At 39.5% G+C, this 16,058-nt stretch overlaps 1 protein-coding gene across 1 annotated transcript; it reads right to left on the reverse strand.

Annotated features, from left to right (window-relative positions):
• Positions 1 to 299: 299 nt before the first annotated feature.
• Positions 300 to 12,744, reverse strand: LGI1 (leucine-rich, glioma inactivated 1). The gene is made up of 8 exons (XM_010014784.1): positions 12,293 to 12,744; positions 11,838 to 11,909; positions 7,939 to 8,010; positions 7,764 to 7,835; positions 3,502 to 3,573; positions 2,136 to 2,305; positions 1,557 to 1,721; positions 300 to 1,472 (listed from the first exon to the last, which is right to left on the reverse strand). Exons 1-8 carry the CDS (start codon positions 12,481 to 12,483, stop codon positions 655 to 657), a joined length of 1,632 nt encoding a protein of 543 aa, XP_010013086.1. The 5' UTR covers positions 12,484 to 12,744; the 3' UTR covers positions 300 to 654.
• Positions 12,745 to 16,058: the final 3,314 nt, after the last annotated feature.

Below are 16,058 nucleotides of genomic sequence, written 5' to 3' on the forward strand. Positions count from 1 at the left end.
ACCAAACCCTCCTTCCTACAACCAGATCTATATCAATGAACACTTTTTTCTGGGTGGAGTCCTGTTTAAGTGGGTGAAGCTTCAGATAAATGCAAGAATATGTCCAGGTTGTAATTATAGGATTGAGGTTCAATGCTGTATTTTTATCAAGAACTTCTTGGTATATGTAACACCCACCTGATCTTCAATATTGTGCGTCTTCCATGCAATACAATACTGCATTGGGCAATATGCCTTCTTGGGTTTATTTTATATGGCATATTATATACACAAATAAAAGGCATCACCTGCAAATAATATTTGGAATGTGAAAGACACAAAATGTAAACATTTTATTTGGCAGTTGTTCCAAACGTGAATAAATAAATGGAAAAGTACATCTTAATATTTTTTATAGCAACAGATGCAGTTGCACACATATTTACATATTGTGGATGCAAAGAACAGTTAATTTAATTTCTTTTTGTTAAAAAATGCAACTTCCAACACCACTAGACTTGACAATTAGAGATGAAGATACTAGTAATACTTTGTTCTAGCAATCGCAACTTTTAAAGGCATTCATTTGGAAGTAAGATAAGAGAGTCATCATGCATTTAGTTCATTTTGTCCACTTATGGTAGAAAGTCTGATGTAATCTCAGAATTATGAGTGTCATGCGCTTAAGTCAACTATGACATGTTTATAAATCAATGTAGTTCCCTTAAAACTTGAAGCAAAGAGAAAATCTCGTTTATCGATGGAGACATGTATGAAAGATCTTGGTGCCTGTACGTTTAATTCTTGAAACTTCACAAATTTTGCCTTTTCAGCATCCCAATAATAGACTTGAGTGAAAGAATAATCACTTCCAAGAATGGCATATTGATAATTACTTATCTGAAGCGGTTGGAATACCATTGACCCTCGGGATGGCATCCTTTGTAAATCCAGAAATGCTGAACCACCCCATTTCATTACTTTAGAGTCCCCAATAAATCTTGTTAAGCAAATGTATACATCCTCTTTCACTTTGAAATGTTTCACTGCATATGCATCTTCCATATCTTGGATATCAAAACGCTTAACAAATTCATTCGTTCCTTTGTTCCACTGATATATTACAGGTCTTTGGGAACTACTTGACAGAATTAAATGCGGTTTGCCAGATATTTCAAGATACTCCACATCAGTATCTCTGTACCAGGCATGCAGAGACTGATGGGAATAAAATCCATTCCCATTCCATTTGTAAACCGTGGTGAAACCAGCCTTTGAACTGTCTGCAACAACAAAATACCAGTCTTCAGCAATCCTGAAAGTTTCAATGTCATTGGGTTTTCGGATTTTAAGGATTTCAATATCTTGAATTTTTATAAACTTATTAGCAAAAATATCTCTTTTATATATGTGGGAGCCTCCAAACAGCTGTGCGACAATAACATACAGCTGACTCTCAATAACTATAGGTTTACACACAACAGTTGAAGTACCTGTAAAAAGAAAAGTAAAAGACAGGGTTAGCACCACTTCTTGGATCAGCTGTTGTAATGTTATTTGTTGAGCAGTGTTCATACCTGTAATGTTGTCATAATTCCTGAACATTACTTCTACATGGTCCCATTCAAGAAAGATGCATTTTCCAGTAAAAGGCTGAGCAATAACCACGTGTTCATCATTCATGTATGAGAAAGTATCTACTGACAGAGATTGGTATGGCAGGGATTGATAAACTTCAAATTCTGCAAAAGTGCACACAACATGATAATCACAGAGATACTTTCCATACTGTATTGAAAATACATATGCTTAACAGATACCATTTTATTACAAATTACAGTATTTCATCACAAGTTTGATTTTCCTGTTGATAAAGGAGCACTGCAATTTGGTTTTTGATCTTTCTCAATTAAAAAAGGTGCTATTTTATGTCCCAGTTCTCCAAATCTTTATATAGCATATTAAAGTCTGAGTAGAACCTGCAACATAAGACCCCACTCCCAAGTGATTTGCAAGTCAGACTTACACCTGCACAGAATTCATATTGATTTTAGTGGAAGTTCCATCCATTATTCCTGCAAAAATGGACCTTAGTATAAAAAAAAATAAAGCTTTGACTTTAATTTAACAAGATTAAATAATTTGAAGCACATTACCTGTAATAATGCAATCAAATTCTTTCGGAGAGAGGCTATTGATTTTGCGCTTCTTATATTCTGGTGGACTTTCACAGTAAATGTCTTCAACTGTTGCATTGGTGCTGCCCAGCCATTCCACTAACCATTTGAGTTTGCAGTCACAATTAAATGCATTGCCTCTAAGATCTCTACAATAAATAAATCATGCATTGAAAATAAATACTTAGCTGATGTATTACTCCTTGTAGGACATCAACAAACTAAGCTCTTGTTAAATATGTGCCCTCTTGCTTATTCTGAGTTGATACCTTCCTGACTTAAATTTGTCGAGACCCATAGTTAAATCTACATACCGGAACCCACACAGACTTAATTATTATTGAAGTTATCAAGAAGAACTTGACTTGATCAGTAGGAAATTTTTGTTGATTTCCCCAGGTTTACAGGTACACAAAAGCCTACCTAATTGTTGGCCCCGTATTTTGGGAGGTTGTTTCTTTTGGATTACCCTTTCTCAATAAGAGCGTTATAGATAACAAAGGTGGAATTAATGTAACCTGATGGTCAGCCAGTCAGTATTTGCTATGTCCTTTAGATATACTCATTTAGGGCTTCAGGAGACACAAGCAAAAGTGTTCTGTTCAAGTCTTACAGCTGTCTACAGTCACATTTCAGATCGTATGTGCAGGAACGAGCAAGTGCCAGGACCAGACTGTGTAACCACCTGGCCATGATCAGTCTTGCCAAGTAATGCTGCCAGATACACTGACCATCTCCACATCTTACTACTGCAGCACTACACTATGAATTCAGCCTACCTTGTTAACACAGGGAGCAGGCAAAGGACATTCTGTGCTCATTACCCCACATCAGGTGAACCAGAATTGGTGTTGTAAACAGGACATATTTCAGTGAAGCAACTATATGTTTATATTTTGTATTTTTGCTGGTATTTAAGTTATATATTTTTAAGAGTTTGTGTTTTGGTTTGATTGCAGTTAGATTTAGTATGAGGTGGTACTTACTAAGACACATGCTTTTGTGATAAAAGATTGCCTTCCCAGAAATTGCTTGCCCATAGAAATGCTACTCCATTAAATACCTTCCACCTTCTCTCTCATGCATCCCTAAGGATACTTCCTTCTTATTCACTATGTCTAAATGAACTACTAACAATATTACTTATCTTCATAACTGGTGGAATATTAAAAACTAAAGCAAATTATCAACAACAGTAGACAAAGCCCAAGCCTACCCATATTGGGAAGTCTACCCAGTAGATCCCATTATTGTCTGTCTGTTTGAATGTTTACTCAGAATGTCCTCTAAAAGAATCTCATTATATTTTTAGTATAATTAATAGATTAATGAATTGCTTTCTTACACATTTGTTAAAGAATCCAAGCCTTTGAATATGTCTTTTGGAAGCGACTGGAGGTTATTATTTGCGAGACTCCTGTAAAAGAAGATACTTCAGTATCAGTGCTAGTTCATGAAATTACACATTTTTGCAAGGTGTAATACTGTGTAGGGTTTTTTCTTAAGGTAAAGAACCCTGGTATTCTTCAGCACTTAGTTCTAAAAGATTGCTTTTAAGAACAGCTCATTTACTTTGTGACTTTTCATCCACTAAAATGCCATGCCTCCTTCTGCGTTCTCACTCTTCAGCAGCCTTGCAACATTACAATACTTCACTTAGCAGGGTAAAAAGTGCAATCGCCTCTGGTGTTTTGCCAACACCATTATTTTAAAACAATTAGTCATGATTGGACCTACTGATGTTTTCCTTACGAGATACTGATACACGGTGTTCGTATTACTGCAATTTTCCTGCTTTCTTGTATCTCTTCTGGAAGGGAAATCTTAATACTAGGTTTCATTCAGTGGACTTAGGTTTAGGTCATAGTTTTTGGAAAAATGCGTGCATTAATAGATAAGAAATTGCTGATCAGCATTCATTTCTTTCCTGGAATATGCGTGTGTGTGAGTATGTGTGTATGAGACCAGCAAAAACCTGCTATTAATTCCCAGTTTTTAATGCTGGGAAACTTCACCTAAATTCAGTGAGTATTCTAGCTAGTAAAAGTGACGAGAAAATGCGAACGGGCTTTGAACAAGCAATATATTACATTTCAGCCAGACGTGTCTGTGTGAATCCACTAAAGGTCTGAGTTCTCTGAGATGTCACTGAGGGCATGACAGGAAAAGAGTAATGTAGGTTATAGCTGAGACCTCTTTTGATTAACAATATATCTATTACTTACAAGAATAAATGAAAATAGAAAAAATCATTCTAGTTTAAAATCCCACTTAGAATCTGTAGCTAGTAAGACTTAAGAACCTCTTCTGTTGTCGCTTGTAAGCATAAAAGTTATTTATTAACTACAATTTCTCTCGCCAAGCAAAACCACTTGGGCATACACTTAATTTCTCAGACAGGCCCAGATGTACTAGATCTGCTGCCTCATTTAAAATTCTTTGTGTTATCAGTAAATATGAGATGATGCCATTAGTCCTTTCTGACTTCACCACTTTCAAAGTACATCTGATTGTAACACTGTTTGGTGTATGTATCACGTGCTTCACTTATGCTTAATTTTACACTCAGGAGCAATTCTTTAAAAGTCAGGTAACTCATATGGAAAAAGCTAAGTAGACATGCAAGTTGAGGCAGGTTTAATGCCCTGTATATTATTCATATATTAACATACAGCAAACTGAAAGGGATGATAGACTTGAAGTAGCAGTGGTTCACCACTGCCATGGGAGTGTGACTGACAGAAAAATTTACACGAGGTTGGTGCATTTGCCAATTTTTGGATGAAAATTACTCATTTTATTTTCCATTGTTAAAAAGCATACTTATATATTAGGAAACACTGGCTCGCCTAGATGGTGCTGTATGTGGTATTTGGCTTATAGTAAGAGAGTAAAGGTTGAACCAAACATGCAGTTAAACTTATGGTTGCAGTTCTGAAAGAAATGCAATCAAAATTACATTTTGTGCATAGAAATTACTGTCCAATCCTAACTAAGATTTTGACATTAAAATAGTAAATTAGTAAAAGAAATACGCTTTTTCTTTAATTTTTCTGTTCTTTAATATACTCTGAGCAGCAATTGTGTTGCATAATGATACATACTAGATGGCTCTGTTTTACAATAAGGGCACACTATAATTATCAAAGTCAATTGCATTATAAAAATACAAATGTTTGGATAGCTTACTGCATTGCAAAAGTTATGTTGTGAAAAGGAAGTTAACAGGATAAATAGAACAAAGTTCATCTCCTCCTCTAACTTCATGGAACTCATTTGTATGCTTATTTACTGTGGTTCTTCCTAATATATTTTATGTACACAAGTACTCTCCTGTTTCTCAAATGAGAGATGCCTCAGGGTGCCAAATGATTATTCTTAATGCGTATGTGCAATTTCCCCCAAAGGGTGGGGAGTGGTTTTGCAAGCAGATTAAACTAGTCACATTCTGTGGTTAATGGACCTGCCTTTGCAGTTACTTTCTGCAAATTTCTCATTGTCTTCATCAATAGCACTCCACGCGCAATAGCAGCATGATGCACAAATCTATGTCCCCAAAATGTGCATGCAACCACATGCAAACCACAGTGGCTCCTCACTTGTGGTTCTAGCTTTTGCATATGTTTTCTCTTACGAAACTGCTGAAGCACCCCCAGAATCCAAAATAACAGGCAAGACAAGACGTTACTCTTGGACTATATGCTCTGTATAAAAGAAACTGTGCCTTCCTCTGTGTTAGGAAAGCAATTTGCTCCCTGGCAGCAACAGCTACTAAATAAATAAATGAATGTGATCAATAATGTACCAGACCCATTTGTGAATATAAAGCTATTCATGTGCATAAATATTTTGAAGATAGGGTCCCGGTTACCAGCCTTATCCAATTATCTGCCTTTTTTAATAATACTGTAAGTATGTCTATACCTCTAATATGGATTTTTATGGGATGTGCCCAGCCTGTTTATACACTTTTTTCACTCACTCTTTCCTCTTCCTCAGACACAGAGGTATTCTATAAGTAATTTTATCTACACGAGTAGTCACAGTAGGCTTGGGCTCACAGCTCTGAGTCTTGTCTGTTCTGACCAAAAAGGGAAGAGTAAAGTGGTTTATGGTACATTTACTATGTGGTGAAGAATGTGGTGAACTGCAATTCAACTATTATATTTATGCATTAACTATTTAAAATGGAACCTTTGCTTTCTCTCCTGTGTCAAAATATATGAAAGAAAAAGTTAAATGACCCTGTTTCAAAATCCTCTTGGAGGTTATTGGGTTAAGGCCAAAAGGTCAGAATCCACTCCCCTGCCTCTGACACACACCCCAAGATATATGCTTCAGAATGCAAATGCTCAGACCTGGGTACAAACCCATGTCAGGCACACCCCAGAGGTTTCAGTCTCCTTTTTCTTACAGCATTCTTGTAATTGTTTATGTTTTCCTACAGTACATATTGTATTTCCAATAAATTTATTGCTTGCTAAAATAAAAATATTGCTAAAAGATAAACTTAATGTAAAATAAGAGACAAAAGCCTGTCTAAAAACTGTCTTGCTAGCTCAGAGCCTGAGGATGCTACTCTTGTGTTTGCAGTGGAATGCTACAGGTATTTGTTGACAATGTGCAGTTTCACCTACTGAGCACAGCATGAGAAATGCCTTTGCTGGTGTGAGTATGGGAAGCATTGCTCTGAACGGCCACATTAGCATCCAGAGTGCCTTTGACTAATTATTTCCCCTCTTGGCTAATGCAGCAACGGGGCTGCAGCATATCAGAGGGCAAGGGTTAGGCATGTTTCCAGGATAGCTGAAGGGCTGAGCAGCAACACGAAGAATGTTAAGAAGTTCCTTGTGTCTGTGCACAACAGATCCTGACCATGGGATGCGCTTGCTCATGTGCAGGAGAGAATAGAGTGCAGAGCAGGGCTTTGAAGCCAATCCTGATGGAGTTTAAAAGATGCTATGCCATACAGTTAAGTGGAAGAAGCGGATCAGTAAGTTATAATAAATGCATCTTATTGCAACCCTTCTATTTAAAAAGGTGGGAAATTTCAAATTTTACTTAGTCAAATTCTGCTGGATACACTCTAGTGGCTGAAGTGCACACTACAGACATTGATGGCCTGTCCCAGGAATGGCTGTCATATTCTCCTGTATCCATGCCACACTGGGGTACCTGGGAAGAGGCGTGTGTCCACCTTTCAGCCTCTCACCACTGTGGCACATCAGTGCTGACCACAGCTCCCATGTTCCTCCTCTCCAAGTCCCTATCTGGGACTCCCCTCATCAGCGCCAAGTCCTGACGCATTCTGCTTTCTACCTGCTCCTACATACTCAGCTGGAAATCCCCAGTGTTCTGAGCAGAGAAAGTCAGGGAGCTACTGCCAAACATGTACTGCTTGGAAGCTCTTTGGGTCCTGGCCTTCTACACATACCACAAGTTTGGGAGTCTTTGGTGGAACACAAAGATTAACATTCTAATTAAAGGACTATTAATACTGCTTAAACAAATGTGTACAGCTGTATATCCAAATGCAAAATTCAACAACACAGTGGTTCAGTTACTATATTAAAAATACCAAGTAATACATTCAACCACTTTACTTACAGGTGAATTAAAGATTTCAGTCCTCTGAAAGTATTTCTTGAAATTGACTTAATGCTGTTGTTCTCTATGAACCTGTAACGGGTCGTAAAGTCATTCTGGTCAAAGCAATGCCTGGAACTTGGAAGCCCACCCACTCTATTCAACAATGCCAGGAAATATACTTTTGTCCACTCACAAATATTCTAGATGAGGAAGACCCATGAAAGCATCATCGCTAATAACATCAAAAGTGTTGGATGTAAACAACCTGCATAAAGAAGTGCAAAACAAAAGACCATTAGGCTATTAGCATCGTTACAGTTCAGCAAGCCATAGTAGGCCAGATTTCCACTGCCTGGTTTCATGGTTTTGTCTCTGCAAGCACTACAGGACTGTATGGCTGAGATATTGCACCATAGCCTGGGTCAAAGGGAAGGGGCCAGCAACTTGTTGCTTTGCTTGCTGGGGCAATTTGATAAAATTCCATTGACTTCTGTGGGATGTAAACGTGGGTTAATCGTGCCAGTAAAACAATGGGATCATACAAGCGCCACTGGAGACATACTTGGTCGACAATGAAATATTCAAGTACTAGAGAGGTCTAATTTGTCTTGAAGAACACTTATTTTTGATGACAATATAGGGAACGTATTCAGCTGGTTAGCAAGACATCAGGTTGAATTCGCATCACCGACAGGCAGGAAAATCCCTTAACTTACAAGTTGAACTTGTGAGCATATTTGACCTGAAAGTACTAAAAAGTTACTGAGAAAAAAAAAGGAAAACCTCTTAATTTAATCAGTGTTCAAATCAAAACTATTTTTAAGACCACATTATACCAGCTGGAGATAGTTCTTAGTGCATTCATGTATTTTTGATCCATCTAGCAGTAAAAATACCAGCAACACATTTAATTTTATGTAGTTTTGTAAGCATTAAAAGTGGACCAGCATTGATTTTTTTCCAGCTTTATTTATGCTTATCATCAGCCATGTTTGCATTTGCCCATTTTAATTCAGCTCTGGACTGCCACACCCTTAATATGTTGAGGCATTGTCAAGTACAATGAACTTTGCCCGGTGGAATACTAGATGCACATCTATATTTTATTCAGTTAGACCTGATGGATAAATAGATTTACACTGTGACATCTTTAGGCATTCAGGAATGCAAGATTTGCAAGTATGAATTAATACACTTAATAAGACAGTTCATCTCTTATTTTGAAATATGCATTAAGAATAAATTGCAGTTGATTTGTTTTCTCACTTAGCTATTGCAGACTGTGCTTTCTCCACTTTAAATATGTAATTTTATATGTGTGAAAAGTACAAGCAGGAAAATCTTCCTTTTTGTTAGAAACAATAAATACTTCTCTTTCTTAGAGAAAATAAGTATTTTTGTAAAATCTCTGAATCAGAAGACCAATTTAGTAAATCTGCTGCCTGTAACTAATTTTACTTTTCTGATGTGATTTCACTGGATAATTTTTCCTTTTCTGCACTCTACCCTCCTAAAGAACACGGTGGTATCTCTTTAAATAGTATAGCTATTTTAGAGATTGTCAGGCTTATAGAGTAGGTCTTGCACTTGGTGAGCTCATTTGCCTCCCGTCTCATACCTCTCCCCAATGGCTGTATCACACATATTTGATGCACAAAGTGGCTTTTCTCCGTGTCACTGACCTCAAACACTAGATTTGCATGATCTGTGACCCACCAGCCAGCTACTTCTGGGGACAGAGGCTGAAGATACTGCACTGTACCTAGGGACTATACTGCTTAGCAGGAACTGTCTACTGCTAGCAGGTGCCATGATTACCTCCTTTCTTTCTGTGGGCTTTCATGTCATCAGTTTACAGAAGCACCCTCAGCACGTTGCTGATTCACAGTTATGAGTGCTGGAGACAAGAGCAGGGATATTTTCTCTACATTTAGGGAACACTCCTGCTGGCACTTGTAGGCCCTTCGTATTTTTGTTGTCACATGAAGAGCACAGAGCATATCATCCATACTATTCAAGAAGCTCTCCTGGCTTGGGACTTACACATACTGTTTAGCACGAGACCATGATTTTTCCAGAGACCATTGCCACTACTACAGTAAAAATAGTAGTAAATAATAATAGCAGCAGATATATTCCACACTCAGAAATGTGTGACTGTCATACTGGAGATACCAAGTTACATTTGGACTGCAAAAATGTAATGCTGAAGACTATTCCAAAGACATATAGGCTGCTAAATCTTGCTATTGGCTAAATTAAACCTACTGATACAGCTATAATCATGCAAAGCTAAAACTTAATTAACCTGAATTTTCCATATTCTTATTTCTCTTACTATCTTCTGCCAAAGGTGGAAATTCTCCTTTCCCATGTACGATCTGGAGTATTGATCCCACAGATACAATCCTGCCTCCTGTGGTGTGTGTTTAAGGAAATGTTTGCCTCAGATCAGCAGCCTGACTTCTCAAAGATGGCAAGCAGCTCGGCTACCATGTTAGAAATATGTCTGAAAAACAGATCACTCGTTGAAGTCCGTAATGGAACAAAAACAGCTTTTCTGGGGTCAGAGCTTTTGTTGTAGCATTTATTAACAGCAATTTAGAACATGCACTTCAGCATATGGCAGACCATACAAATTATTACCAAAATGCCATAAGCCATTGCCAGACCCCACCGTGCCAGGCACTATAATAACTCATAATAAGATGACTGTGTCTGTCCTACTCCACCCTACCCAATTCTGCCTCCCTGGCAGCAGGATCGTTAAGTGTAGGTGGCGTATCGTAGCCAAGAGAGATGATGTCCTACTCACTCTCTTCTGATACAAGCTCCACCAATGCTGCTATTTCAGTTTTCCTTCCTTTGAAAGGCCCATTCCAGGAATTACGTGAAATGTGTCCCTTTTGTGATCTGTGACCACCTGGGAAAAGCTTCTCCAGAATAAAGCACTGTGCAAAAGCATTTAGGTTTCCATAGTAACTGCATTTACCTATTTACCCTGTATCCAAAATTGTACAGTACGTCTGCACCTCCTTATCAGCTCCACTTGAGGTAGCAGAGTACAGCTAGGGTCAGGGCTTCAGCTATCGGTGCACCAGCAGTTTAATCAGCCATAGGGTTCCAATACATCAACATTACACTTCTGACCACATCTAGAGTGCACGGGAAGTCGGTCTGGGACAGACGTCCAATTTTGGTTTTGATCACATCAGGGAGTCTGTCCTGCCGGATTTCTGAGACAAATCTGGGTGTGTGTCAGGCTGGCAGCACATCCACTATAAACAGTTCAGGTTACACCCCCTCTACTTCTCTATAGCTCACAATTATATAATCCTATGCCCACATTTCCAGGGAAGCCTGTGAGCCTGTAAAAATCCTATATAGAAATGCACCTAGTAGTTAAACATCCCAAAATATTCTCTCTCTGCGTATACCTCATTGCAGTATTTGATTTTGAAATAACTGCTTTTTTTTAGTTTGGGTTTTTTTTTTAATTGGAAGAAAATCTTCATTACTTTTTTTGCTTTTTTCAAAGAACACGAAATAACAAATAGGGTCAAATCCAGGCGCTATGAAGGCAAAACTCCCACTGAAGCGACTAAACTTCCACAGAAGTCAATGGCAATTTTACATGGAAAAGGGCTTCAGGACCTGTCCCACTGCAATGAAGGGTCTGATCTGAGGGGTTCAGAACTCACAGTTGGTGGGAGTTGCAAATGGTCAGCTTTGTATTGGGATCAGGCCCCCTGACTGCAGAAAAGAAACATGAATAGTTGTTGCAATGCTGAAGTCCCTACTGTAATGTTAATTAAAGTATGATGAAGATAGCATACGTTCTGCCACCAAAAAGCTTCAGCATGTTATCAAAGTAGCACTGACAACAGATAACCTTGCAAAATACAAAGTAAATACACTTTGAAAAAATTAAACATGCACTATCCTTCAGATTGCTAAGAAGTCTTGTATTTTGTAATCTAATGAATCTTCTCTTGCTGTTTCTTATAAAATTAATACTGAGACCCTTTCTAAAATATTTATGGATACATATACATTTCATAAGAAAAATTGTATCATATAAATATTTCTCACAGAAGCTGCAGAGATGGTGTGAGCAAAAAACTCCCTTCTGGGATTTTAGTAAAAGCAGATCTCACAAAGGATCTGGAAAGAAAAAAAAAACAACCTTGTATTAATGTAGTCTCATATATCCATGGTTATAATACTGATCTGGTCATCACAGAGAAATTTATTTATGTAAGTAAAAAAAAAGAAAAATCAACAAAAAAAATGAATGTCACAGGTTTCATGTAGTATAGAAGAAGGTATAAAATGGGATGTGTGCACATACACAGACAGACAGACAGATGAAAGAAATGTAAGAATCAGGATTCAAGGATGAAGCACAATTTTAACACATTAGCTGATGATTCTGAATGCTGGAGGTACTCCCTGCAGCAAGCATCCTTCTGTATGCACCGAAAACACCACACATCCCAGTTCATTTTAAATCATAAATTAAATAACCAAATGCTTACAGCCCTTACAGTGAGATAACATCAGGCGGAACGCTGCGAGGAATAGATCTGGCATTTTCACATAAAGCATTATCTTTGGTACAAGTACACCAGGCAGGACATTTTGGCTTCACTGGTTTCTTCCCTTCAGTCAGCAAAAGCACAGATAAAAGGCATAAGAAATAAGCAATTCTTCTAAAGGGTCTGCTGGCATTTCCCATTCTTTTGATCCGCTCTCGTTCCAGCCAGTTGAAAGAATATCCCAAAACATGAACAGGGGTTCTTTATTCAGCCATTGGATGTCTTTCTATAAGTCCAGGTCAATATTTGTCTCAGCTTTCTCAACCCTTTTCTTTCTCTTTCACTCTGTTTTTGTAGTCAGAAACCTGCAGCTGATCTGTATGTTTCCACTCACTCAGGCAACGTACTGCTCAGAGAAGAGACCTGCGAGGTGCTGTAAGATGGGGAAAATCCAACCGGCTGAAGGGAGAGGAAAAAAAAAAAAAAGGAAAAAAAAAAAAAAGACTTGCATCACCACAAAAACACTGAGCACAACACGGCATTAGATTGCAAAGTGATGTAACTGAGAAATACACTGCTTTCTGTTTTCACAGGGAGGCCCTTTCCCTGCTGCCAAAAATAGTACAGCATTATGTTTTGCTGGTGGGTGGGTGAGGGGGTGTGGGGTGGAGTGTATGTGTGTGGGGGGAGAAATCAGTCATCTCCTACTGGATCCCTACAACCTCGTGAACCTCTGAGAATCATGCTTCACATATTGCAAGCAGCAGAACTGACGGCAGTATCCACAGGAAAATGAAATCGAGTGAAACCATCAAAAGCCTTGCTGCAAAAGCTGTTAGATTAATTCTTATCCTTAGCCCTTATTGCACATATTTGTACCACTGAAAAACAAGCTGCCACACATGGAAAATATTACAATGTATGAGAGAATGCCTACAACTGTCATTCCTAAACAAAATATTTTCTCATGCAAAATAGACCCCAACTGTTGTTTTGGGTTTTTTTTAATTTTCTTTTTTTTCCTTGCCTTTTTTTTTTTTTTTTTTTTTTTTAAGAAAAAGAACCATTCTTATTTGTTACATGTCCTCTGGTCTGGTAAAATAAAGTGGATCAAAATGGACAATAATTAAAAGTTCAAGTTAAAAAATGTATTTGCTTGGGACTAGTTTGATCATTTTAAATGGAAGGAAGGAAAAAAAAAAAGAAATTTGTTATTTAAACACCAGCTATGTTAAGCCTGTAGTTAAGAATGGACCTTCCTCAAAAAGTGACAGGGTAGGGACAGGTCTTGATGGTATAACAAACCTTCATAATACTGTCAGGAGGCTGCAGTTGAAATCAGTGCTAGGTGCAACATGAACACTCTGTAAGATACAGTCCTCAGCCTGATGACTTTACAGTAAACTACATTAAATATTTTATAGGGAACTTAAGCAGCACCTAAGTGTTATTACATGAAGAATGGTAAGACAAAACTAATGAGTGCCAAATAGCTGGAAAGCCATATGGGATTATTTTTATTTTTTTTTCCAATATAGGATTGCTATTAGAAGAGTTTTGCAAACTTTAACAGATCTTGACACTTCCCCGTCAGGCTGGCATTACTGTTTATGTTACACAGATCACAAAGCCTACTAGGGTCAAACTTGTGGTGCTGGAGTTTAATACAGTTATGCTCACTATGGGCTCCTTCACGTACATGCAGTCTCCTCACCAGAAGATACTTGATCTCCTGATGAGGCGATCCCTCTTGATGGTAGATTTAGGAAGGTAGGTATTAGGAAGAAATTCTTTACTATGAGGGGGGTGAGGCACTGGAACAGGTTTCCCAGAGAAGTTGTGAATGCCCCATCCCTGGCAGTGTTCAAGGCCAGGTTGGATGGGACTTTGAGCAACCTGGTCTAGTGGGAGGTGTCCCTGCCCATGGCAGGGGAGTTGGAACTTTAAAGTTCATTCCAACCCAACCCATTCTATGATTCTATGATTCTGATTATTCCTCGGTTGATACCACAAGGCCACCTGGCTCTGGCCCATTGCTCCTGTGACCAACATGGGGCCATGTCTGCCTCCCTCAGGAACAGTGCCAGCAAGGCCCTAGTGCATACCCAGCAATGGGTGCCCAGCAGTAATTTCATATGCTATGAGTGAAAGATGGCAAGGGGGAACAACAGCCCGAAAAACTGCAAGAAACTTTGTATAGCTGCGAGGCAGGATGCCAGCATTGCTGAATCCTTGCCAGGCAGTGGCCTAGGGCTATCTCCCCGGGATGAGAGGAGACCCACAGAGCTCATGCCATGTGGTGGGACTACATCCTCTGGGGGACAGGGGATGGACAGAAATGTCAAGAAAGCATTCAGAGGCAGAGGGCCACCTCCAGAGGCCCTGCTGGGAGAGGACTCCAGTGCCCGTGCATGGGCACGCTCCCCGTCAGGCACCTGTGCCTGCAGAAGAAAGGGCAGCTCACGCTTTCCCAGCTCCCTCGCTCTCTGCGTTGTGTTTTGCAAAGCTCTTTATTAATTTAAGTGCAGGCCCATGTTTCCACTCTTAAGAAAATCTTCCCTGTCAGCAGTCTCTCCTGAAGCAGGATTGACTTCAACTAGGAGTGACACAGAGCTGTGTTACTTCTGAGCCCTTCCACCTTCAGTAAGAAAACAGTACAGAATTATAGTAACCAAAGCACTGAAGTCGTTGTAAAGCAAATGTCAATGCCTTCCCCTGGGTATAAAGGTTACTTCTTGCTCTGGAAATGATCTAATTGTACGACTGGGAAGGAAGCTGGACTTGTGGGGCTTGTGTAAGTAGGGTACACCATCTCCTCCGCTCTGAGATGTCCAAAGGCACAGACTTTGGTGAGGTGAGAACAGAAAATTCCCTAACTTTTTTTCTGAAAGAGAAGAGGCCTGTTGTTGTTTGTTTATTCCTGGCAAAGCTACCCATTGCCATGGCAATATTTTGCCATTGATGGTGAAACCCCGTGTTTCATTTCCTTCAGCTCATTCACTGAAACCCGCCATCAATTACTTAGGCATTTCTTTTTAATTAATACTCCAGCCACACTGTGAATCTCCTGAAACTTTGCAGTGGAGTGGGTTTGGGGTAATGGAAGCACATTCTGCTACAGAGCAGTATCCAGCTCCAGTTTTGTCCACGCAGAGAACTGCCTGGAAGTTAGTCTCCTATTCCAAACTACATGCCAAAACAACCACTTTTTCCAAAATTGCAAGTATTATGAATATTTATAACAGCTCTGTCAAAGGAAAGGCATAAATCACATTTTCCAGGGTTCTTCTGTGCCAAGCTCAGCATCTCATTTCTCGCCATAGTAGTTTAAAATGAAATGGGTTCATGGAATTTCGGTGGCATAGCTCTCTCCAGGCATTGCAAGGTTCGGCTCACCCTTTGCCTAGGCCATCCCTGTTGGTTCCTGGCTAAGGGGGCAGGCAGTGGCTTCCTGTGCCCACATCCCTAGGTCCCCACCAGCTTGGTTTTGGTGATGTTTCAGGTATCAATTAGGCACAATGTGATTCAAACTTATTTATTTCTCTCTCAGCAACGTTTCGGCGAGGGGAAGGGAGGTGTGAGGGAGTTGTGGCTTGCGTTAACTCGGTCTGCTCTAGCAAAATCGTCTTCACCCCGCCGTGCACCGGCGGTGCTCGCTGGCAGGCATGTTCCAGCACGGCCAGGGGTACACCGCGCTGCTGGCTCGGTTTCGGTGCCGGGCAGGCCTGCAGGTCCTGACACGGACCTAAGCGGGACCCCCCCGCACCGCTGCCCC

Source organism: Nestor notabilis, unplaced genomic scaffold (assembly GCF_000696875.1).
Source record: "Nestor notabilis isolate BGI_N333 unplaced genomic scaffold, ASM69687v1 scaffold16105, whole genome shotgun sequence".
Taxonomy (NCBI): Eukaryota; Metazoa; Chordata; class Aves; order Psittaciformes; family Psittacidae; genus Nestor; species Nestor notabilis.

Coding starts and splice junctions, on each gene's coding strand:
- LGI1 (XM_010014784.1), bottom strand. CDS start 12,483: ATGGGAAATGCCAGCAGACCCTTTAGAAGAATTGCTTATTTCTTATGC. Junction 7,836..7,938: donor CTTCCTCATCTAGAATATTT/GTGAGTGGACAA, acceptor GACCCGTTACAG/GTTCATAGAGAACAACAGCA. Junction 2,306..3,501: donor TTGGATTCTTTAACAAATGT/GTAAGAAAGCAA, acceptor TATTTATTGTAG/AGATCTTAGAGGCAATGCAT.